Source organism: Rhamphochromis longiceps, linkage group LG16 (assembly GCF_057381845.1).
Source record: "Rhamphochromis longiceps isolate RC_006_pf linkage group LG16, R_longiceps_female_GT1.1, whole genome shotgun sequence".
NCBI classification, from domain to species: domain Eukaryota; kingdom Metazoa; phylum Chordata; class Actinopteri; order Cichliformes; family Cichlidae; genus Rhamphochromis; species Rhamphochromis longiceps.
In genome coordinates, this window is record NC_140572.1 from 15,163,570 (window position 1) to 15,188,147 (window position 24,578).

At 40.6% G+C, this 24,578-nt stretch overlaps 1 protein-coding gene across 1 annotated transcript; it reads left to right on the forward strand.

The window, feature by feature from the left end:
- The first annotated feature begins 4,863 nt into the window (after window positions 1-4,863).
- On the forward strand, window positions 4,864-6,767 carry LOC146650800 (E3 SUMO-protein ligase ZBED1-like). Its single transcript, XM_085385389.1, has 3 exons — window positions 4,864-5,175; window positions 5,561-5,934; window positions 6,285-6,767. Exons 1-3 carry the CDS (start codon window positions 4,890-4,892, stop codon window positions 6,669-6,671), a joined length of 1,047 nt encoding a protein of 348 aa, XP_085241515.1. The 5' UTR covers window positions 4,864-4,889; the 3' UTR covers window positions 6,672-6,767.
- Window positions 6,768-24,578: the final 17,811 nt, after the last annotated feature.

Below are 24,578 nucleotides of genomic sequence, written 5' to 3' on the forward strand. Positions count from 1 at the left end.
TCTTGGACGACAGTAAACCTAAAGCTGGGCAGACACTGTGCGATTTTTTCAGTCACGTTATTTAGCTCCTGCTCAAACTGCACGATTGACTTGCAGGGGTTAGAAGTTGGTAGGTCATGATGCAGGGTCTCACACTATACCGCCCGATGCTCTGATGCGACCTGAGAGCTCACACTGTGCCTCCATAACATGAAGGTTATAACAGAAAATCTGTCGCTCCCTCTCTCTGTCTTTCACTCACACAGACACACACACCACCACCATCAACTTTGGTAAATTGCTAATGAAAAACATTGATCAGGCAGCTGTGACTGAGCAGCATGTAAATCCAACTATTTTCACGGTTGTTGTGGTCATGATAATTTTGTGATGCCACATCGAAAAGGCTTGGATGAGCTTTCCAAAGTTCTACAAGTTGTGCCTCCATTGCTTGTGTCCAGATCACACGCTGCACAGCTGTGCTGCACCGTCTTTTTCACCGACGTTTACGTGTTTGCGCGTGAGCAGTGTGAGCGGCTGTGTTGACACCCTCATGAGTGATTGATGATCGGGAGCTGGTCATGAGGTGTTAATCGCTTCTCGTTACCCCACGTATACTACACGATGCACGATGAAGGCCAAAATCGGGCCGATCACCAAATCGGTCGCACGACTCAAAAATCGGCTCAAAATGGGCCAAAATTCGCACAGTGTAAGCCCAGCATTAGAGCAGCAATGTTTGTTCCCCTCAGAGAAAGAAAAAAGGCTGCAAAAGTACAGGGAGGAATGGGAAAAGGAAAACACCTGGCTGGGAAAATGCACGATAACACCTTTAAAGCGCACTGCACTGTGTGCCGGCGCACTTTTTCCATAGGTATGCTTCTAGTGGTGGGCACATGAAGAACATGAGGGGTGTGAAAGCTCGGGGAACCCTTAACCAATTTTTTGTCCAACAGGCCACGGCAGAAGCAGATATGGTATGTAAATACTGTTTGTTTGTTTTTTTAAACTGATGATGTGTAATCATGGGAACAAGCGGGTTTACAAACAGGAGCAGCTGATTAGCATTAGAAAAGCTGAAATAATACCTCAGCTGAAGCCAATTGTACTAAATGCACTACATGTGCACTGTCACAAGAATATTTTTCGTTCTATTGTTTTCTATTAATTTATATAATTTTAAGTTAAGCAGGACAGAGTTCTTTTAAAGAAAGATTTACTCATATTCTCAAAAGTTAAGCATGACAGGCTTCTGTTTAAGAAAGAGACCTGTTTTACTGTGTTAATGTTGTCATTTTGAGCTAGAAATAAATGGCTAAATGATCATTTGTTTCCCATATGGTCATATCACAAAGAATATGCATCTGCTTAAATCAAATTCAAGTCAAATGGTTAAAAAATAATTTTACACACAAAAAAAGAGCTACAAAATTCACCACACTGGGAAGGGTGAACTGGGTTGCCCGGCCCTGGCCACGAGGTGTCCCTTATTTATTTTTCAGGGAGTTGGCAACCCTACTTGGACCAGACACTCACACAGCTCCAGGTTCACCCAAGAGAATGACCCGTGCTTTTAAAAGGGAAAAACCCAGCCATGCCTTACCAGGGACAGGTCCCAGTCTCAGGTCTCTCCTGTCACAAAAAAAAAATACAATAAAACAAAGTTCAAATTTTTTGGTCAATGTGGAAAAGAGCATGTTTCATAAGGCAGTAAAGGTACTGGTGACCCTTTTTACATATTAATTTGAAATTTTCATCTAAGTTCAGTTTTTCATTGATTATGGTCCCAAGAAATTTATGATTGCACTTGTTCTAGTTTCTGACCTTTAATTAAAGTGACTCCATGCCCATTTTGTTGTTTCCTAAAATCAATAACCATATCTTTTGTTTTAGATATGTTCAATTGCAGACTCCTCCCACCACTGAACAAAGTCATCAGTGACTGGACCATGGCTCATTTCACCCTCTTTCAGTAAGATGACAGTAACAGAGTCATCTGCATATTTAATATATGCTTATATTTATGTTTAACCCTTATGTCTTCCTTAAAAAAAAACCTACACTCGTGACCCTAGGGACCCAAAACGGACCTGCTACAAAAAGTGCAATAAAAATGTTATATATTAATTTTTTTTCCACTTTAAATGAGTCAGTCTTTTAAAACTACTTCTGCCTGAAATATTCATATAAAGTTTTAGTTATATTTCGGGGGGTTTAACCCTTTAAATCCCAGTTTCTTTACATGAGTGCACCATTTTTTTTTTGAGCCGAAAAAAACAAAAAACTTAAATATTTTCCATAAAATACATTTGAAGTAATATTTGATTGTTATTATAATTAGGCCTTTAGGTGGGTCAAAGATTGGCACCAACATTCGTTTTGATCTATCTTTTTTTTTTTTTGCAGGAGCTAGTGATGTGCGGATCGATCCTGAAATATCGATTCCTCCGATACCAATCATGTATGTTCTAGAATCGATTCTCACATTAAAATATTGATATTTTAGTAATTTAGGGTAAATTTGTAGTTTATCATTAACAGGAACACAATGGAAAGAAACTATATCATTCTGATTGTCTACATTCATAGGAACTATTTCCTCTTCTGCCTTTCATAGTCATGTGCGAAATACAGCTGTATAAATGTCTCGCAGCCCCTTGGCGTGCGCGCTCACAACAATGGCTGAGTGTAATTGTGCGGACGTATTTTACCTCCACAAACAGCTGAGACGTGGTTTGCGATACATGTGGCAAAAAAGTGAGGTGTTGTGGCCATACTTGCCAACCTTGAGACCTCAGAATTAGGGAGACGTTCAAAAGGGCTGTTTTGGGGTGATAAATACATTTTACAGGATTTATTTATCGGATAAAATACGTTAAATGTCACCGTTATTATTGGCCGGCCCAAAAACAGCGGGGGTGTCCAAATTCAGAGGCTGCTTCCACCTGAGGACCTGGCCTTCGTGGTCTAAAGAAAGCCGGGTAGTACGTCACGAGCTCCCTCGGTGGAGTGAAACTCTGCCGTCTGCTCCTTGCTATCTAAAATATAACCGGGTGCTGACTTAAACTCTCAACCGTCTCACACTTTGTTTAATTAGTTTTCTGTTTAACGTATTTTCAGCTGTGTGAAAATAATAATGTAATAATAATGTGATAATGTGTATGTGTTAGTCCCCATAGGGAAATAGTTCCTCTGCATTTAACCCATTCACCCAGTGAAGCAGTGGGCAGCCACCAATGCAGCGCCCGGGGAGCAGTGTGTAGTAGGGCTGAATGATATATCGCATTTGCGATAATATCGCAACATGATCAAGTGCAATTTTCTAACCGCAAAGGCTGCGATTATGTCCAAATTCATGGGCTGCATCCTCCTGAGGCCGCATTTGTAGACCGATTACGTCGAAGGCTGTCCAAATTCGTAGACTCCTCCGAATGTAGCCGACAAATGCGTCCTCCTTTTCCCCGAATTTGAAGGATGGGTCGGGTGTGTCCTTTGTGGCCTACCATATCCCAGAATTCATAGCGCGGCCCAGCCAAACTCCAGTTTCCAACAATGGCGGCCGCTACTAAGTTTTAAAATTACTCATACTAATCTTTCTGGGTCACAAAATAAACTTTTAACATATTTTCAGGCGAGAAAGTAGTTGTGTAAACATCAAATATCTGCTCGGTTTATCAAGATATCGCATATTTGCAAAAGTGCTTCGACGTTTTCGGAGGCGTCTGCTACCCACCAGCTCGATAGCTAGCCGGGAGCTCGAGGGTTACTGATGCGGCCGAGAACGGCACAACTCCCAGCACATCATTTTCAGATCACCGCGGACTTTCGCTGCTCGGGTTAAACGTAATATATAAGTCACTTAGACAACCTAAAAATGTTATTGTTGGACTTTTTTCAGTGTTTTGTTTGTTCGTGAGTAAATCGGTTTGGCTGAGGTTAAAGTTATTAGATTAGATAAAATAAAACTTTATTAATCCCCCGGGTGGGTTCCTCCTTGGTTTTCACACAGCTGACTAAACGTCAAACAGAAAACTTATTAAACAGAAGTATGAGACAGTCGAGAATTTACACCAGTGTCTGGTTATATTTTAGATAGCAAGAAGCAGACGGCCGAGTTTATTAAACTCCACCGAGACAGCGGTGACGCTAATTAGAAGGCTAGACCGTCCAATTTCACGGCCGTTTACTTCTGGCCTACGTAGACCGCGAAGGCCGGGTCCTCAGGTGGATGCAGCCCATGAATTTGGACATGACCAGGGGCTGCACTCTAGTCACGTGACACGGGGAGCAAAGTTTTGAAACAGTCTACCGAGAGTGAACTAGCAAGCAAAGCTGTAGCCTACACAATGGCCTCAGGTTCAACAGAACCAGAGCCTGCAGGGATGCTAGTACCAAAGAGGAACTGCACATCAGCCGTGTGGGAATATTTTGGGTTTAAAAGAGATGATGTCGCACAGAGTCAGGTACTGTGTAAAACCTGTCTTGGTAGAGTTTCTACATCTCGGGGAAACACTACGAATTTGTACCAGCACCTTAAGACTCAGCACAAAACAGAGTATGATAGATGTATGGCTAAAAAATCTAGTAGTGTGCAGAATAAACCTAGTAACGTTACTCGGCAAGGATCACTGACCGAACTGTTTGAAGGTGTTACGCCATATGAACGCACTTCAAAACGGCACGTGGAAATCACCAAAGCAGTAACCCACTGCATCGCGAAAGACATGATGCCCGTCAATACGGTGACCAAGCCTGGGTTCAATAATTTGGTAACTACACTGGATAAGAGGTACAGAATGCCCTCCCACACGTATTTCAGTCAGACTGCAATACCCGAGCTACATATGCAATGTAGGCGGAGGGTTGCAGCGGAGTTAAAGGCTGTTGAGTTTTTTGCGGCGACAACAGACATGTGGTCAAGCCGTACAGCAGAGCCCTATCAAAGTCTGACGGTGCATTACATTACCGAAGACCTCCACCTCGAAGCTCGCAGCCTACAAACGGCCTACTTCCCCGAAGACCACACAGGGGAAAACATTGCTGCTGGCCTGAGAGAGGGGCTTGCGTGTTGGGATCTCCCTGAAGACAACCTTGTCTGCATAACGACGGACAACGCGTCAAATATGGTGAAAGCAGCACAGCTGAACGAATGGACCAGGCTCCAGTGTTTCGGACACAGATTACATCTTGCTATTGGTAAGTTACTGCCGTGAGAGAGAGAGAGAGAGAGTGTGTGCGTGCGTGCGCATGCATGTATGCGCGAGCCTGTGTATCACTCTCTCCCACAAACACACCACACTATTATTTATCTTGTTCTTTACTGCTGTTAATTCTAGATATGTTATGTCAACCCCACCCTGATGTACCCACCTCTTCTTATGTATTTTCTTTTTTGTTTTTGTCTTATGGTCTTATGTTCTTGTATGTCATGATGTATGTAACAATAGCTTTGGCAACACTGTTCCCATAGCCAGCAACTTTGAATTTGAGAGAGAGAGAGAAATGGTGAAACCTTGCATCATAACTGCAATTGTATGTCTAACACTAATTTTACTTTTTACTTTATTTTTTTCCCCTCCAGAAAATGCAATCAAAGATGGTAGAGCATCAAGAGCAATTGGGCTGTGCAAGAAGTTGGTGGGGCACTTCTCGCACAGTTGGAAGAAAAAGGCAGCACTCACTGAGGCACAGAAGGAGCTTAAGCTTCCTGAGCACTCTCTCATTACTGAGTGCCCTACAAGATGGGGGTCCAAAGAGAAAATGATTGCCAGAGTGCTGGAACAGATGAAAGCCATATCGCAGGCATTGACAGGTGACCGACATGCACGCTCCCTCATCCCAACCTGGCAGGATGCTGAAGTGTTGGAGTCCATTCATAAGGCACTGCATCCTCTCTCCGAATTTACTGATGCTCTTTCTGGAGAAGAGTATGCGAGCATCTCCTACCTCAAGCCAGTTCTCCATCTTCTGGCAACATCAGTCTTGGCTGAAGATGCTGAGGACACTGATCTGACTAGATCAATTAAAACCAAGGTCCTGGCATACCTCAACGACAAGTATAGTGACCTCAACACCCAGGAGCTTTTGGATGTTGCGTCGTTCATGGACCCTAGGTTCAAAACGCAATACATCAGCGCAGACAACCTTCCTGCCATTAAGGCCCGACTGAAGACAGAAATGGTGGAATCGGCTAGACGTACACATAATCAAGTAAATCCTTGAAAATTATATTTCCACAAACACATAATATTTATATATAAGCTAACTGCAAAACTAATGTCTCTCTTCCCATCTGGCAGGAGAAGAGGTCTCGCACTGAAACTGCTCAAAATTCTCCAAGTGCACAGGCCTCTGGGGGAAAGGCAAAGAAGACTCTTGGTAGTCTTTTTAAAACCAGTGCGGCCTCTTCAGCTTTGCCGCTGCCACTTGAAGATGTCGTGGAGGCAGAGTTGAATAGTTACCTGTTGACCCCTGTCATTGACGGAGAGGATGATCCCTTAGCCTGGTGGAAGGTGCACAACATTCACTTTCCACGACTGTGCAAGATGGCCCGCAAATATCTGTGTGTGCCAGCCACAAGTGCCCCCTCAGAGCGTCTGTTCAGCACTGGAGGAAATATAGTGACCTGCACTCGCTCATCCTTAAAGCCAGCAAAAGTAGATATGCTGGTCTTCCTAGCAAAAAACCTGTGAGCTAGGATGATTATGGCTAGCTGAGCCATACTCATTGTGCACTTTAGTTTGTGCTGTGTTGCTGTTACTTACTGCAGATAATCAAGATGTTCAGCCAGTTTTAATTTAAAGGCGTGTTTGTGTGTGAGTTTATACAATTGCTATTATGTTTGCACTTTATGTGTAATGTTACTGACTGCAGAGATCAGTAAGATGTGTGTATTTTTTATTTATTAGTTTTATTTATTTAATATTATTTTTTAATTTAATGACTGTCTAGTAGTTCACAGATGTCGAAAAACTGAGTGTGGTAAAGCCACTGATTTTTTTTATGTATATTTCTGCAATCTGCACATTGTACTGACTTTCATTTTAATGTTTACACCAGGGTTCCTTGTCAGCACTTTATGCTCAGATGTTTGTAAGCTAAAAATAAACTATTGTGTATGTTCAAATATACTGTTGTGATTGAAGAAGTTAAATAAAAATGTAGGTCATCAATTCATGCATCACCTCATGTCATCATAACAGAGGTCTGTCTTCCAGGAAAGAACAGTTTAAAATTAATGTAATATAGTATTGGCCATACTATATGATGTATTGCTTGTCTTTGTTTAATAATACAGAAGACAAAGACCTTAAAAAATAATCGCATATCGCATCGCAATATTGGGGCAAAAAATCGCAATTAGATTATTTTCCATAATCGTTCAGCCCTAGTGTGTAGGGACGGTACCTTGCTCAGGGGTACCTCAGGGGAGCCGTTCAATGGAGTTGAACCCCCAACCTTCCGATCATGGGGCCACCACTCTACCTACTGAGCTATCCCTGCCCTACCCCGGAGGAACCCTCCCGATGGATTAATAAAGTTAAATTTAATTTAATCTAATCTAATAACTTTAATCTCAGCCAAACCGATTTACTCACGAACAAATAAAACACTGAAAGAGCCAAACAATAACATTTTTAAGTTATCAAAGTGACTTATATATCATGTTTAACCCGAGTAGTGAAAGACCGCGGGGGTTTGAAGACGATGTGTCGGTCGGCTCAGATATTTGAAGTTTACACAGCTACATTCTCACCTGAAAATATGTTAAAAGTTTTTTTGTGACCCAGAAAGAGAAATAAGAGTAATATTAAAACTAAGTAGCTGCCATCATTGTTGGAAACTGGAATTGGCTATGAATTCTGCAATATGGTTTTTCAAATCTGTTGTCTGGGTGGAAAATCAGGAGAAATTCGGGAGAATGGTGGCTCCGGGAGATTTTCGGGAGGGGGACTGAAATTCGGAAGGGTTGGCATGTATGGTTGTGGCAACATCACTAACCGTGTCAAACACCTCAGAGTAAATCATATCACAGAACATGACGAGCGTATTTTGAAGCCAACTGAAGAGGAGGAGAGGGACAGGTGCTGCTAGGGCGAGACAGACGTCTCTCACGGAGTCCTTTAGTGCTGCAGGCAGGCAAGGTGTTCAAATAGCGCACAACTTCAGTTTTTTATTTCTATATGATGACCTCTGCATTATTAAGTGATAAGAACAAGTAATCTGATGTCCTGTAATCATTATGACGCTATAATTTGAGATACAATAAATAAAACAAGCTTTTGTACAAAGTATTGGTATCGGATCAGTATCATCGATATCAAGCCTGAATATTACTTGGTATCGGATCGGAAAGAAAATCAGTGGTATCGCACATCACTAGCAGGAGCAAATTTTTAAAAAAAACCTACACTCGTGACCCTAGGGACCCAAAACGGACCCGCTAGAAAAAGTGCTATAAAAATGTTATATATTAATTTTTTTTCCACTTTTTTTCCACTTTTTTATTTTATTTTATTTTTTTTGTCCCGTTTGGATCTTTGGCCATCAGAATTGTTGTCTTAAGGCCAAGAAAGATGCCAAGCGGATTTATTTTACCAAGTGGATCATCATGGCCTTGCCATATCGGTCCATTTGATTGACCTTTATTTTTTTTCCACTTTAAATGAGTCAGTCTTTTAAATCTACTTCTGCCTGAAATATTCATATAAAGTTTTAATTATATTTCGGGGGTTTTAACCCTTTAAATCCCAGTTTCTTTACATGAGTGCACCATTTTTTTTGAGCCGGAAAAAACCAAAAAAACTTAAATATTTTCCATAAAATACATTTGAAATAATATTTGATTGTTATTATAATTAGTCCTTTAGATGGGTCAAAGATTGGCACCAACATTCGTTTTGATCCATCATTATTTTTTTGCAGGGGCACAGTAATTCAGTATAATGGTACATTATGTGATTCACTTTTACCCCACTTATTACCTTGTTGTGTTCCTAAATAAAATGAAAAATTTTGTAAATGCCTGCAGCAGCACCCTGCGCACTCGTCACAAAGTCTGAAGTAGTGATGGGATTTCCGGCTCTTTTTAGAGAACCAGCTCTTTCGCCTCGGCTCACTAAAAAAAAAAAACGTCTCTGCTCGCTAAAGCGAGCCGGCTCTTTCGGCTCCGAACCGGCTCTTCAGGTTGTTTTGTTGCTTTAATTAATTTATTATTAACAATAATGAATAATTTTGCAGAAAAGGAATTACTAATGTAAAAAAAGTGGTTTCATTTATATATGTTTATATATGTGGTGGCCCCTAGAGACAAAACACGCACAAACTCCAAAACACATTTTTAGCATTAACTGAACTTCCAAAACAGAGCTACTAGATCACTTAAATAACACAATTGAAAGCATATGTGCATTGTTTGTGTATTTATACACAAGCACTCATATATATCCAAATAATTTTAAAAAATGTTCATTTACCTGTTACTACCACACACCAAATCCGGTCGTTGGTAGTAGGTATTATAGTGGGTAACAAAAGCTCAGTGTTTTGAGTTTTTATGTGCTTCGGAGTTTGTACGTGCTATGGAATTTTTACGTGTTTTGGAGTTTTTACGTGTTTTGTCTCTAAGGGCCACCGTAAATATACTTTTACTTTTTCACTCCATAAAATGTAATAAATAAATCATATAATATAAAAACCAACTATTCATATTTCAACTTTTAACTATTAAAATTTTCAGCTTTTTCCTTTTACAAATTTAAAGTGAAACAACACAAAACACTGCAAACCACAACACAATTAAATGTAAATTAAAATATGAAAACAAAAAGAAGATGCATATTCTCTGTCATATGGGCCTGCATGAATAAACTTTCTGAATCCTTTATCATCCGCAACTGAAAATAGTTGTGGATGATTACTAGTGGTGTGCGGATCGATTCTTCCGATCCCAGTAATTTATGTTCTAGAATCGATTCTCATATTAAAATATCGATATTTTAGTACTTTGGGGTAAATTTGTAGTTTTTCATTAACAGGAACACAGTGGAAAGAAACTATATCATTTGGATCGTCTAAATTGGAAGAAACTACTTCTTCTTACGCCTTTCATAGTCATATGCGAAATACGGCTGTATGAATGTGTCGCAGCCCCTGGCCAGTGTTGCCAACTCCTCAGTAAGGAAAATCGCTATTGGCTATGCTAAAAGTCTCTAGAAGTCGCTAAACGATGTCATCGCCTAATTTGCGTAATTGGTCATGCTAATATCCAGAGGTGTGGACTCGAGTCACATGACTTGGACTCGAGTCAGACTCGAGTCATTAATTTTATGACTTTAGACTTGACTTGAAAAAATGTTCTAAGACTTGTGACTTGACTTGGACTTTTACACCAATGACTTGGGACTTGAATTGGACTTGAACCGGTTTACTTGAAAAGACTTGATATTTTACCCCAAATATAAAATTTAACATGCATATTATATAGAGATTGAAAATGTCACGTCATTCACGGGTAGAACCACAAAGGATTCTGGGAACTCGTGGCAAGCGGTACTAGCGCACGCAGGCTTTCAATTGAAATCTGTTACACAGCGATAAAAAGAAACACAAAAATGTCAAGAAGCTGTTGTATTATTAACTGCAATAGCCGGTCGCATGACAGCCACGGGAAGCCGACGGGTAAAGAGATCGGTTGTTATCGGATTACGTCGTTGAAGAGAAATTGTTCGAGCCATGTTTCCGAAGTAACAAAGACGCGACGGATGGCCTGGATCGCAGCCATTCAAAGACCAAATATAACGTCCCAGAACACTCCAGCTCACAGGTTAGTCTGCTCCAAGCATTTACACGAAGGTCAGTGTTTTTTAGTAGTTAATACGTCATTTTCATAACATAATTGGTGATATAGGTTACAAGCAAGTCTGGCGCTGAACAGAAATTGTCGCGCTATGCTCCTTTATTTATTGTGCATAAATAGTGAATTGTCCTGACACAATATTGCGTTTCGCTTCTGTTATTATGGTAGGGGAGAGCGGGGTAAGTTGTCACACTCTTCACACTGACTAACTTTTACTGAGCACCATACATCACAACGTAATAAATGTTTCACCAAATGAAAGACGGAAGTCTCGGGCACATATGATGTATTCATTACATTTTCATATCTTATCTCATTACGGAGTTGTAGACTGTTGAATGGAGAATGTGCACTTGTGACAATTTGCCCCATCGGCAGGTAAGTTGTCACACTAGATTATCTTAAAATATGAACACAAATACTTAATTATGATTATTGATTTTAATTGTTAAATTCAAACCAAAACTGGAAATTTGAACAATTATGCCAAGAGAATTTGGAAAAAAACAATTATTTCAATCCAATACACATTTTAATCAAAACATTAAGTAGAAAGAAAACTTTAGTTTGAACTTTAAACTCAAATGTTCTCTGGCTTGCACATAAATCCATCATAACTGAATGGAATGCTGCAAATAACTTGCTTTACTTAACATGTTTATCCTCTGAACAAAACAGATGCCCTATTTCTGATTAATCAGACTCAACTTCATAGTCACAATTCTGGCACACATAAATTGCCTGGCCTGAGGTGCAAGCATCATGGGCCCATTTGTTGCATTTCACGCATTTTACCCAGGTCTCTTTTGGACGACTGTTTGAAAATGGCTCCACACAGACAAGGCAGAAGCACTCTTCATCATCTGATGATGACTCTTGAATTATTTTTCTTCTTTTAGCTGCGTTGTTCTTCATAGGTCCAGATGTTTTCCCCCCTCGCGTCCCTCTTTTGAAACAGCTTTTTGCTAGATTCAGCCTTATTCTTTTCTTTTTCTAGTTGCTGCTTCACTGGCGTGTCGGTTAGAATTGCTGATTTGCATCATTTTCTTCCTTTGCTGGATGGTTTTCGGCGGCCAGCTTTTGGATATGGCTGGATGTCCTCTGGAGTTGGTAGTCCGCTGTCAGTAATTGCAGTGCGGTAATTTATGTCAAAATCCTTTGCTGTACTTGTGATTGATTTGTTCTGCATCTTTACCTGCCTGACTGCCTTTAACATAATGTCAGGTGGTGTTCTGCCACGCTCTGTCTTTCGTTGATAATTTCGAACCATCTTACTTTCTTCCTTCCTTCCTTAATTCCTGCCTCTCCTTCCTTTCTTCAAAAACCTTATTACAAATACAAATGAATTACAATATCACAATTTTTTGGAGCATTTATTTGTACTGGGGCAAGTTGTCACATGTGACGACTTGCCCCAAAGTTAATGAGACAACTTGCCCCAAACTGACATTTATGCTAATTTTGGCTAAATGTCAGGGTTAGCTCAACATAGCACATCAGCTGAAGTATCAAAAGACACGTTAATGTCTCCTCTATTTTGTGTAAAATAATAATCTGTAACATCTATACCTAACAAAGTTGTACTGAAGAAAATTTAAAGTGATTTATTTTTCCTTTTAGGTCAAAAAAATAAAAAAGATGTGCTCACCTCAGATTAGAGCAGTCTTGACCACATGTGAACAGGAGGTTGACTATAGAAGAAGAAGTCACACAAAGTGGCTATTTCATTTTTGAGATAGAGCCTCTAGTGTTGGAGTTATGAACAGTGTGACAACTTACCCGTGTGACAACTTACCCCGCTCTCCCCTACATTGACAAAAACATATACTTTTATTCACAGGATAAAACAGTTGTTTTGTATCACTAATTGTCCAGTACGATTACAGCATACAATATTAATGTCACTGCTACATTTCTGTGATGCTACCAGAAATTATTTCCACTGCTAATTAATTACCGTTTCGTTCTACACGGTGCATTTCAAGGTCCTGCACCCATCCGTCGGTAAACTGTACCTGGGCTTGTTGCAGTGACCGGAAGTTACTAAACTTCATGAGTGTATGCACTCACTCCAAGAACCGTATGATTATAAATATGCATATAAATATGCTACGATGAGATAGCTGACTTCATCTAACTAGCAAATGTTGTCCAGGCTACGTTGGTGATGCAGTTTTTTTTTAATGTGTATGATATTTTTGTCATGCGATTTTAAAGCCAGTCCTACAACCGCATCCAAGAATAACATGCAGCTTATCTCAGAACTGTCGGTGAAAATTATTCTTGGAGCTAGGTTTAATTGAGCTGCATTTTAAAGAGGTGCAATTTCACAATTTGTGTATATTTTCTAAGTTCACTATTTTGTCATGTGTTGAGAAAAACACAGATTTTAAAATTACATGGTCTAATATTTACATTTAGCATAACTGCAACATTATTTTTTCGTTTGTTTTTTTTTAAAGACTCGAAAGGACTTGAAATTTAAAGTTTCAGACTTGTGACTTGACTCGGACTTTTACACCAGTGACTTGAGACTCGACTCTGACTTGCCTGACATTACTTGAGAATTGACTTGAGACTTGAGGATAAAGACTTGAGACTTACTTGAGACTTGCAAAACAATGACTTGGTCCCACCTCTGCTAATATCATTGTAACCCACATTGTAGGCGAGAAAAAAAGAAGAGACATAAAGTGAGTAAAAAAAGTCCTAAATGCATTTAGAATTTATTTAGAATTACAAATTACATTTTTTTTTAGCGATTATTGTTTTTTTTTTTTTTGTCACAATTCCAACCTTATTCCTTTACCTGCGCTTGGACTGGCAAAAGTGACCCGAAATAGGCACTCTGGTGGAGTTACTTTGTGTGCGTGTGTGTTTAAGTAGTTTTAAACCTTGTGATCCACAAAACAACATAACAGTAAAAGAAGAACTGACTGTGTTACAGTCAGTGCGGGAGCAGAGGCTTCACTCATACGCGATTCATTTGCAGTTTGGACGCATAGGTGGGAACATCTCCTGCCCTGATAGCAGCCGGGGGAGGACTATCCTCTGCCCGTGAGCGCTTTGGTATAGGCGAGGTGCCCACAGCAGCACCCGCTGCTTGTTGAGAAGAGCGATACGCGCTTTCACGTCAAAAAGTTGTCATAAATAAGTCTCCAATAACACTAGAAAAGTCACCAGATTTGTCACTAGTCGTTTTTTAGAATAAAAGTTGCTAAGGGGGTCTGAAAACTCGCTAAATATAGCGACAAAGTCACTAAGTTGGCAACACTGCACCTGTCGTGCACACTCACAACAATGGCTGAGCGTAAACGAAGTCATGTGTGGACATATTTTACCTCCACAAACAGCCAAGATGCGGTTTGCGATACATGTGGCAAGACAGTGAGGTGTTGTGGCAACACCACTAACCTCGTCAAACACCTCAGAGTAAATCATACCACAGAATATGATGAGCTTATGTTGAGGCGAACTGAAGAGGAGGAGAGAGACAGGTGCTGTTAGGGCGAGACAGACGTCTCTCAGGGAGTCCTTTAGTGCTGCAGGCAGGCAACATGCTCAAATAACTTCAGGTTTTTTATTTCTATATGATTATTGAAGGAAAAAATGTCCATCCCGGTTTTCCCTCCAAGGCACGAGCGATAAGCAGAGTTCTGTCCTTTCCTTCTAAGATTCCTAATTATTTAAAGTAACACTCAGGTATGCCATTCAGCTGGGTTAGTTACGACGTCGGGAGCAGCTTGGGAGAACAAGGAAACACAGACTGCTTCAGGTTGTCTTCCCAAATCGACTCAAAGGTTTATTTAGTACATAACAGCTTATATAGAGGAAAAAAAGGTTCGTGTGTCAGCAAGTTCTCAGTTCAAACCAGTACAGACCAAATAAGGAAACGTCTTCCTGCCTTGTGAGCAAAGAAGTATCCTGTGTGTAGTTTATCAGTTCAGCTACAATTTATGATCATCCCAGCAAAATACACTCCTAGACATAGAATACAGAGTTCTTTCATTAGTGAATTCTGAAACAAACCACCTGGCCTTTAACAAGCCTTTTTCTAAGAGATAAAGAAAAAGGGAGGATGGGAGTAAGGAAGTGGTCTCGTCTCTGTGGTATTTTCGACCTTGGGGTACCAGCCTGTGAGTCTTACACATTAATTCTTGGGTCACAGAGAAAGAGAAAAACAACTATTAAATGGGCCTTATTGAGTAACTCTTTTCTGTATAATATCACAATAAAACAATATCCTGTAAATGCTACCATGGTATCAAAATATCACAACAATTATTCTGCATCATTAAGCAATAAGAACAAGTAGTCTGATGTCCTGTATTCATTGTGAAGCTATATTATTATATTATTATTACAATTACATGAAATACAATGAAACATTAAGTTTTTGAACAGAGTATCGGTATCGGATCAGTATCGTTGATACCACCCTGGATTTTACTTGGTATCGGATCGGAAGGGAAATCAGCACATCACTAATGATTACTATACCTTTCTAATGTGATGTTGTTGTCCCTGGCTTTCTTTCTCTGTCTTTCCCTCCCGCTCTGTTCCTGTGCTACTGCGAGTGTAACTACCGCCCCCCCCCCCCCCCCCCCCCCCCCCCATTTGCAGCGCAAAGCACAAGGCTCACGTGCGGAATGAAGCGGAAAAAAAGTGCGAGAGAGAAGGTGAGAGAAAGAAAAAAAAAAAAAACAGGAGTCGGCTGTAAGAGCCATTTCGTTTGCAACCGACACATCACTAGTCTGAAGCACCTGATGAGTGGGGAAGGCACCGTCGCTTCAATATGTGTGGGTTTACCAAAGCTTCACCCACCTCTTCAACATACAGCCTCCTCCTTTATGCTTTCTGTTGTTTCCAGGATGGGTCAATTGCTGTCCACAGCACGTAGGAATTGTACAGTGAGATGTCCAGCAGGTTGTGAAGGAGGGCCACTGGCCAGCGGTTTGCTTTCCTCCTGCAGGAATAGGTGCCAACAACCTAACGAAAAAACACAAAAAACCCGAAATCATAAAACCTATATATATATTACACAAGAATATATGAGCAAGAATTAATAAATCTGTGCGTAACTGATGCGTAATGACACCTACCTTGTCAAGGTTGTCGACACCTCCTTTGCACCTATTGTAATCCTGTATTATCACGGGCTTTCGTTTCTCTTCCTCGCTTACATCGGGAGTGCGGTGTTTTGTGCTCAGTAATAGCACATTCTTGCCGCGTCGTGGACGTAAGAGACGACAGTGTGGGTGAGAGTGAAGGTGAAGGCGGAGGAGAAAACCTCTCTTGTCTGGAGCAACTGAGGCAGAAGCTCGGGCTTGTTTTTTCGGATTGTGCCAACCAGGGCCAGTTTCCTCCTCAGTAGCTCTTCTGCCAGGGCAAATGAAGTAAAAAAAATTGTCACACGTGATGACGTTTCCCTGGAGCTCCTCAGTTAGTTCCAGTACCACCCTCATCCCCTGGTTAACCTCTGCACGATCGCCAGCTTTGCCGGTGTAAACCTGCAGTCTCCAGGCATAGGAAGTTTTCACATCACACACAGTCCATATTTTTAGACCATACTTTGCAGGCTTTGTTGGTATGTACTATTTGAAGTTGCACCTTCCTCGGAATAGGACCAGCTGTTCATCGACACAAATGTCCCTGTCTGGGCTGAACAGCAGCTCCAGACGATGCGTCCACAAATCCCACACCTTGCGGATGGCAGACAGCTTGTCATGTCATGTCGTGGTCGGGAAAGCTTGTCGTCGAAACGCAGCGCCCTGCTAATTTGGTGGAATCGCTTGTGGGACATGGTGGCTCGGAAAATGTACCGTCCGGATTTTTCAGCCCAGAGGCTGCGAGTGGATTCGTTTCTTGACCGGTAAACGCCGGCCAAAATGAGCGGCCCACATAAGTGCGAAATTCATCAGAATCCATTTCTCGCCAGGTGGCAAGTGTGCGTCTCCCGTGCAGATTTGTCATGGGCACGGTGTGCTGCACAATTTCATCCGTGAGGAAGAGCGCAAAACTATCTATATCAGGTCCCTGATCCGTGCGGCGGCATAGTGTGTCGGTCCTGGGGTGACACCTGTGGCTGCTGGAACATACCGGAGCGTCTCCGTATTTGTGGGCGACCAAACGATTTTCCCATTTTTTGAAGTCCCCCCCAATGCTGCTTCCTCCATCTCCATCTCCTCTTCGCTCTCATTTTCAGAGGTTTCTTCAGAGGAACTGGACTCCGGCTGCTCTGTGTCCACAGAATAATCCGTGTCATCTCCAGAACCTTCGGAGGAGGATGAGGAGGAGCTATCCTAGCACTCAGAGTCCAGGACCATTTTCAATACTTGCTCGGTGCGATAGTATCTTGCCATCCTGAAACTGACTACTCCCGCGCTACTGCTCATTCTTATAACCTCTGCTGCAGTGCACCTGCATAAACAACCTGAGCTTGCAGACAAAATAAAGTCTAATTTGGTTTTGGCCCCTGCTTTTATATTTATTTTGTTTCTATTGCAGTGTGCGCTTCTAAGAGAAAATACTTTTTAAGTTAGACACTTTTGTTTTCTTTCTTTTTTGGGGGGACATAAAGAACTTTTTTTTTTTTTTTTTTAAACCACACACATGATCCAACATTGATAGTGACACAGAATTATCATTTATTTGAACAAAAAGTCTATGGAATAAATATGGAATTTTTCTCCATTTCATTCTATGCTCCAAAATTGGAAAAAACGGCGCCACCTCGTGGACAAATAAAAAAAGGATGCAATTTTAAGGCCATGAGTCCACATTGAAATGTAGAGCAATGCAGTAATTTATGGTACAATGAATGTGGAATGAAAAATAGCGTTTAACCCTTTAAGACCTACCATAGAACCAAGTCCGCCAGAGCTTATATTATATTTTTACATGTTGTAGTGCCATTTTTGGGAGCATTTCAAGTTGATATACATCAATACAACCATTATAGCCCAAATTTTAATAATATGTCTGCATTAAGTGCATAGTAATTACATAAATTGCAAAAAAGTGCAATAAACTACAAAAAAATTGAAAATCGTTTTTGCTTTTTTAACATATATTTCTAGTTTTTTAATTTAAGAGGCTTATCCCTCAGAACTGTAAATACAAAAAAGTTGCACAAAATAGTTTCCCACCACAGGAAATTTATTTTGGGTGTCTTCATAGTTTTATTTTTGAAATTCACCAATTTTTATATACTGCAGGAAAAACGAAAATAAATATTATAATGCAAATTTGGGAAAAAAACAGCATATGCATCAAAATAAACTATTTCCAGCAGTGCAATATGAGTCCTCAGCATCCCAGAAACGACACAGAAAGTCATAAAGTCAAACATAACTTTTAAAAACAACAGTATGGGCTCATGAGGCCCTGATGGTAGAAAACTACATTTCCGCAAAATGACGTCACTTCCGGTTTCGGGCAGGTAATGGCGGACATGCAATCGTTCTCGCTGAAGTCTATTTCAATGTAGGAAGTGTTACGAACAGCTGATCGGATCGGCAAAGTGTGTTTCTGGAATATTACGTTTTTGTTCCTGCGAGCGCTTTTTATGCAATTTTTGCAAAGCTATATGTGGAAGGAAACCGTGACAAGCTGATGGCATAAGATGTAAGTACAACTCCTCCCGTTTCATATGCAAAACAAATTATTGCGCTAGCTTACACGGTTCAGGTTCTACAGGGATTTCAAATGATATATTTCTCAGCTGTCCCTCGTTTATCGCGGGTGTTATGTTCTAAAAATAACCAGCGATAGGTGAAATCAAGTAGCCAATTTCATTTTTTGACGGTGCAAAATGTTTCGTGGACATCGTGGAAATACAGTACTGCACTTCAGAGTCACACTGCTAGCGATCGATGCTGCAATTCTGTACTGTACAGTAGAGACGTCACGGAGGAGATCGTCTGCAGCGATTAGGACGCAGGACACAATGGGATGTAAAAAAAAAGCATTCAAATTTGCACTAAAAAATCTGCGAAACAACGAGGTGAAAGGTGAACCGCGTTATTAGTGAGGGACCACTGTAATTTTGAAGGTAAGTCACAACATACCCTTCGTAAATACTAATGTATAGAAACCGTTACCAGCAATCATTCATTTTTTGTGTGGCTTTTTTCACGATTTGTTAACATGCTGTGTAGGTGTGTACTTGACTAGCTGATATCGATATAACGGGAAACATCTGGTTTGACTATTGTTCACCTGTAGTTTGAATGCTGAACATTTGCCTGTTTAAATCATAAGACCAGTCACTATACAGAGATGTGCTTCTGAATGTGGACGATGTGTCTTCTGCATGCAGTGATGCAGTTCTGCTTGTGTTGAGTGATGTAAACAAGTGATCGATCTAAACTCTTTAAACGTCAAAATTGATCATTAGATTTTTTGTGACACAACAGTGGTGAGTGTTCCCACCTTCTGCTCTTTGTAACTTAACGCGATCTTTCCGTTTTCGAGTTTTAGAATAGAATAGAATAGAATAGAATAGAATAGAATAGAATAGCCTTTGTTGTCATTGTACAGAGTACAACGAAATTGGAGTGCCACTCCCTTGGTGCAAGTTTCAATAATAAATATAAATGTAAAATATAAAAAGTACAAAAAAAAACAATCGTAAGTACTCAAACAATAGTATGTACAATATATACAGGATAGCAGCATTAATATAATGACAGTATGAATAGCAGCATAATATAATGACAGTGACGGTATGGAATAGGTTCAATTGTTTTTGTGCTTATTTACTACGGTGATAGCTCTGGGAAAGAAGCTATCCCTGAATCTGTTTGTCCTGGTTTTATGTGACCTGTACCGTCGGCCTGACGGTAATAGTTCAAACAGTTGGTTGCTGGGGTGAGAGTGGTCCTTGATGATATTGCCAGCTCTGCTGAGGTACCGAGAGTTTGCAGTGACCTCCAGGCTGGGCAGAGAGCAGCCAGTGATCTTCTGGGCTGTGTTGATGACCCTCTGCAGTACTTTCCTGTCTGCAGCTGAGCACCCTGTATACCATGTTGTTATGCCGTACGTTAGGATGCTCTCTATGGTGGCTCTGTAAAATGTCACCAGCAGCCTCTCCTCCAGGTTGTTCCTCCTGAGCACTCTCAGAAAGTGAAGACGCTGCTGGGCCTTTTTAACCACCGCTGTAGTATTTGCAGTCCAGGAGAGGTCATCAGATATCTGCACGCCCAGAAACCTCATGGAGTGTACCCTCTCCACACAGCTCCCGTGAATGTTTTGGACATGATTTTGGAGTACATCTTCGCAGTAGCAATTGACCGCAAAGTAAAGCTACCGGAAATGTACAACCCCACATCCGGTCTCAAACCAGGAAGTTAGCATTTTCTCGTGCACAGGGTCAATACACCGCTGCTTTTTCAAATGTATATTGAATTATTTTATTCTGCTGTTAGACCTGGAATCAAAAATGGAGACTACAACGTCAGCGTCTTCTGCCCAAGCAAAGAGTAAGTGCAATATTATGGGTTGTTATTTCAACTTCTTAAAGATCTAAGTGTGTTTAAATTAAAAAAAAAATCTATAATAAAGTGACACTACAGCTTTGTTAATTCAAAAACAGTGAATATTACTTTTACCAAAAAGAAATGTAAAAAAAATCAGCAACTCATTTTATACAAAATTGTTTATTAATTTCACAATCAACAGAAACTATGATCTTCATCATTGGGGACAGCTACATCCGCCGAGGGGAAGCACGAGCGAGGGAGACCATCGGGACCAACCTAGGTCTGGATGCGCAGGTCCAGTGGTTTGGCAGGGGTGTGATGGTTTGGCAAAACCTGATCCCTTTTCTCTTCCAATGCCTTCGAGGAAGAGTGATACCTGATGTCCTGTTGATCCACTGTGGTGGAAATGACCTTGGCAATGTCAAAAGCGTCAGGCTTGTGGCAGCAATCAAGCAGGACTTGCATGATCTCCACCAGCAGTTCCCGCAGATGAAAATCATTTTCTCTGCCATCACCCAGCGATGCCAGTGGAGGCGTGTTAATCCAAAGAAGGTGGACAAGGCTCGACGCTTTGTAAACAGTGTGATGACTACTTTATTCTGTCGGTTTGTGGTTGTATTGTACATCATCCACAGATAAAGCATAGAAATCCTGACCAGTTTTTGCATGATGGAGTTCATTTCACCCCTTTGGGAAATGATGTATTTTTAAATAATATTGCCTTGTGTCTGAAAGACCAAATCCAGTAGGGTGATGCTGGCTTTGGACTTTCCACTAACATTTTGGCAGCAAAATCTGAATCAGGAATTTTATTCTTTATGCTGTTTTTTTTTTCTGCTTTAAACTCATTTGATAATTTTTCTTTAAATGCCAGAGGAGCCATCACACTTTTCAGTGATTTCACAATTATTCCCCCTGTTCTTTCTTTTGCTGTCATTCCCTTCTAAATTTGTTACTGCTGAATGTTCTTGTAATAAATATTTTTTAAATCATCTCTGACATGCATGATTTCGATTTAATATTGCATTTTACATTCAGCAAATTTTCAGACTGCTTAGAAACACCATTGCTTTTCATGACACTGTTTTATTGAATCCTGTTAAAGACAACATGCAAGAAAATTCCATCTAAACCTTTCATAAAATAAAAGAGAAGCTGCAGTCTACGATTAACAACTTTAGAACTTAAATACATAGCACTTATGCTAGGACAGTGAAATAACAGTAAAAGCTGCATGTAAGTTCTATCACTAGCAGGATAACAATTTTAAGAGAAGCCAATTAAATGTATATTAAGACAGTGACTGTTGTCCTCAACATATTATTGTTCCATGAGGTTGCATGTTTCTCTTAAGAAACATAATGTGGTGTATTAGCCTTTGTATTTTTCAAATTCATTGTTATTCTATTAATTACTAAAGAAAGACTTATATTGTTAGTTTGGGGTGGCTGTAGTTTAGGAAGTACAGCTGGTCATCTTCTGATTGGAAGGTTGGTGGTTTGATCCTGGCTCCCCCCCAGTCTGCATGACAAATATAATAAAAAAACATGTTTTAAAAGTCAGTATTTCAAATAGATGGCATGTCCATCATCATTAACTGCCACTGAGGTCTCAATCTGAAGATGGCTCCTAAAGAAAATGAAAAAAAAAAAAAAACACAGACAGAGGAGAGAATAATTAAATTGTATGTATGACGTTTAGCATATTTTGTTATACAATTCTACTAAGCTGATATTTGGCAAGGATTAATTAGTGTGTCTGTGAAGTTTCTCAGTCCACCAGGTCATTGTAGTCTAAGGAACTTGGAAAGAAAAGCATCTGGACTTCTTTAAGTGTCTTGAAGATGTTTCACATCTCGTCCCAGAAGCATCTCATCTGCATGTCCACTGAACCTAGAACAGAGGCAGACAGACAAGCGCAAAAACTTGGATGAAGGAAATGTGAGAAGGACCACTCCCTGACTACTTCTTTAGATTACATTATCCACAGTATTTAAACATGAATACATTTAATCTCAGTAGTAAAAAGTAGCATTTTGCTTTCTTTTCAACATATGACAACAGAATGACAGCCCATCTTAGTTGAAAGCCCACTCACCACAACAAGGTGCGGGCCATGAGTGGGAACACGGGACAAGACATACTTGGCAAACAAGACAAACTAAGACAGGACAAGGTACAGATATACATATACTTCATACACATCAGCAATACAATAAAAAAATTTAAACAATAACAATTTATTAACAATATCATTAAATGTAACTTTTTGAATTTTAAATACTGAATGCAAAATCATTAGAGCAAAACGTACTCTCAGTTTTAATTCCGACAAGGAAATAAACAATAACACTTCTAAGGAACTATGTGAAATCTCAAATTGAAAAAGCAGTGGTGTTATTTATAGAAAAGTGCAATAAAACTATCCTGTTGTGGGGCGTAATCCGTGTGGGGGAGGCTGGCGCACCTGAGGTCAATCAGTGCATCACTCCTCCACTCCATATAAATGAACTAGGACGTGTTGTGTGTTTGTTGTTGGTGGTGGTATGTGTTTGGCTGGAAAGCTGTGCTGTGAGTGTGTGTACAGCAAATGCGAATAAAAGGGATATGCCACTGAATGGCTTAGCCCTGGTTTATCAGAGAAATAAGAGAGCGGAACCGGCTGTTCAAACCCCCCCAAGGCTGCCCGCTGGAATCGAAATGGAACGAGGCGCAACCTCTCACAATGAACGTAATATGGTCAACACCTTGGAGACGCTTGCAGCTGCTGTGAAGGCTCAAAACAACACCATTGAGCGTATGAGGGGAAACATCAGAGAGAGGCCTGCCGCGACAGTTGGAAAACATCGCGGAACGGATCACTGCAGTTGTGAGGTCTCAGAATCAAAAGAACGATAACACCATGGAACAGAAGTTTGATACCATCATGGGGAGGCTCGCGACTCTCCAACGGGAGATCGAGAGGCCAGTGTCGGAGTGTTAAAGAGCAGCCTGAAAAATTCTCCTGGGCTGCTCGCATGGAAATTAACAAAACCAACATAAACATTGCGGATCCCCATCACGGCGCCAGCTGCAGGCCCAAGGCTGGAGCCGAACAATCACTCCCTGATAATGACTGTGTTACGGCTATTCTTCCCATCCCATGCAAGGACACCTGGATTGGCTGGAGGACACTGTCTCAGCTAAACTATGGACATGCACACACACACACTTACACTGATAAGCACTCACTCATCCCCCCTCCCTTTCCAACGCCTTCGATGCTTGTGCCCTACCAGGAAAGATAGCAGTCAACTGGACCAGCACAGATGCTGCAGGACCGGATGCGCTGTCTACACCGGCTCTCTCTTACCCTTTACCCGCCCCTGTTGCTTGTCTTGTGTTTCTATGGTGTATTGATAGTCATGTGCTTTTGTGCTGAGGTGTTTTTTCTGTTATCAAACTGTTCTCCCACTAGGAGCTCAGTCTGAGTGGAGTTTTTTTTCTCCTCCTCTTACCTCATGTAGTGTATTTTCGTTGTTTTTTCCTATCAGCCTACCTTTCTGACATGTCTGCCCAATGTGATGTTTGTGTAAAGTTGGTCAGAAGGTTCCTTTGTAAGTGCGCATGCGTCATTAGCGTGCTGCCTGCTGTAACCCTAATTTCCCTCGGGATGAATAAAGTATTCTGATTCTGAATGGTGAGTCGTGGTCATGTTGTGCCTCCAACCTGTCACAAATTCACATCAGCAATTACAAAAGTAGCAAACCGTGGCAAGAGAAATTTTTTCTGTTTCTTCTGCTGATGCTTCAGTCCTGTTTATGCGGACTGTAAACCATGGGCAGCAGCAACAGAACATAATGGAGACCAGTGGAGTCCATGTTTCTCCTGCTGATGATGATTCAGTCCTGTTTATGCGGACTGTAAACCATGGGCAGCAGAGGAATAACTGGCAGTAACTGATTATGACAGCAAATCAAAATTTGTTATATTCTTTGACCATATGTTTAGTTAGTAAGTATATATTATATGTATTTCAATTCTAATCTAAAATACAATATATGTTCGAACAATCTGAAATAATGTCAATAAATCATTCAGCCCTAAAAGGCATCAGGTATCGCACATTACTCTCCATAAAAATGGATCAGTTTGGTCATCTGTCTGCGAACCAACTTGCCCGTTTTTGCTATTTAATTTTTTCTTCTTGCTAAGTGACTAAATCTGACTTTGCAGTACCATGTGTACTACAGTACCCATACTGTACAGTAATGCCACTGT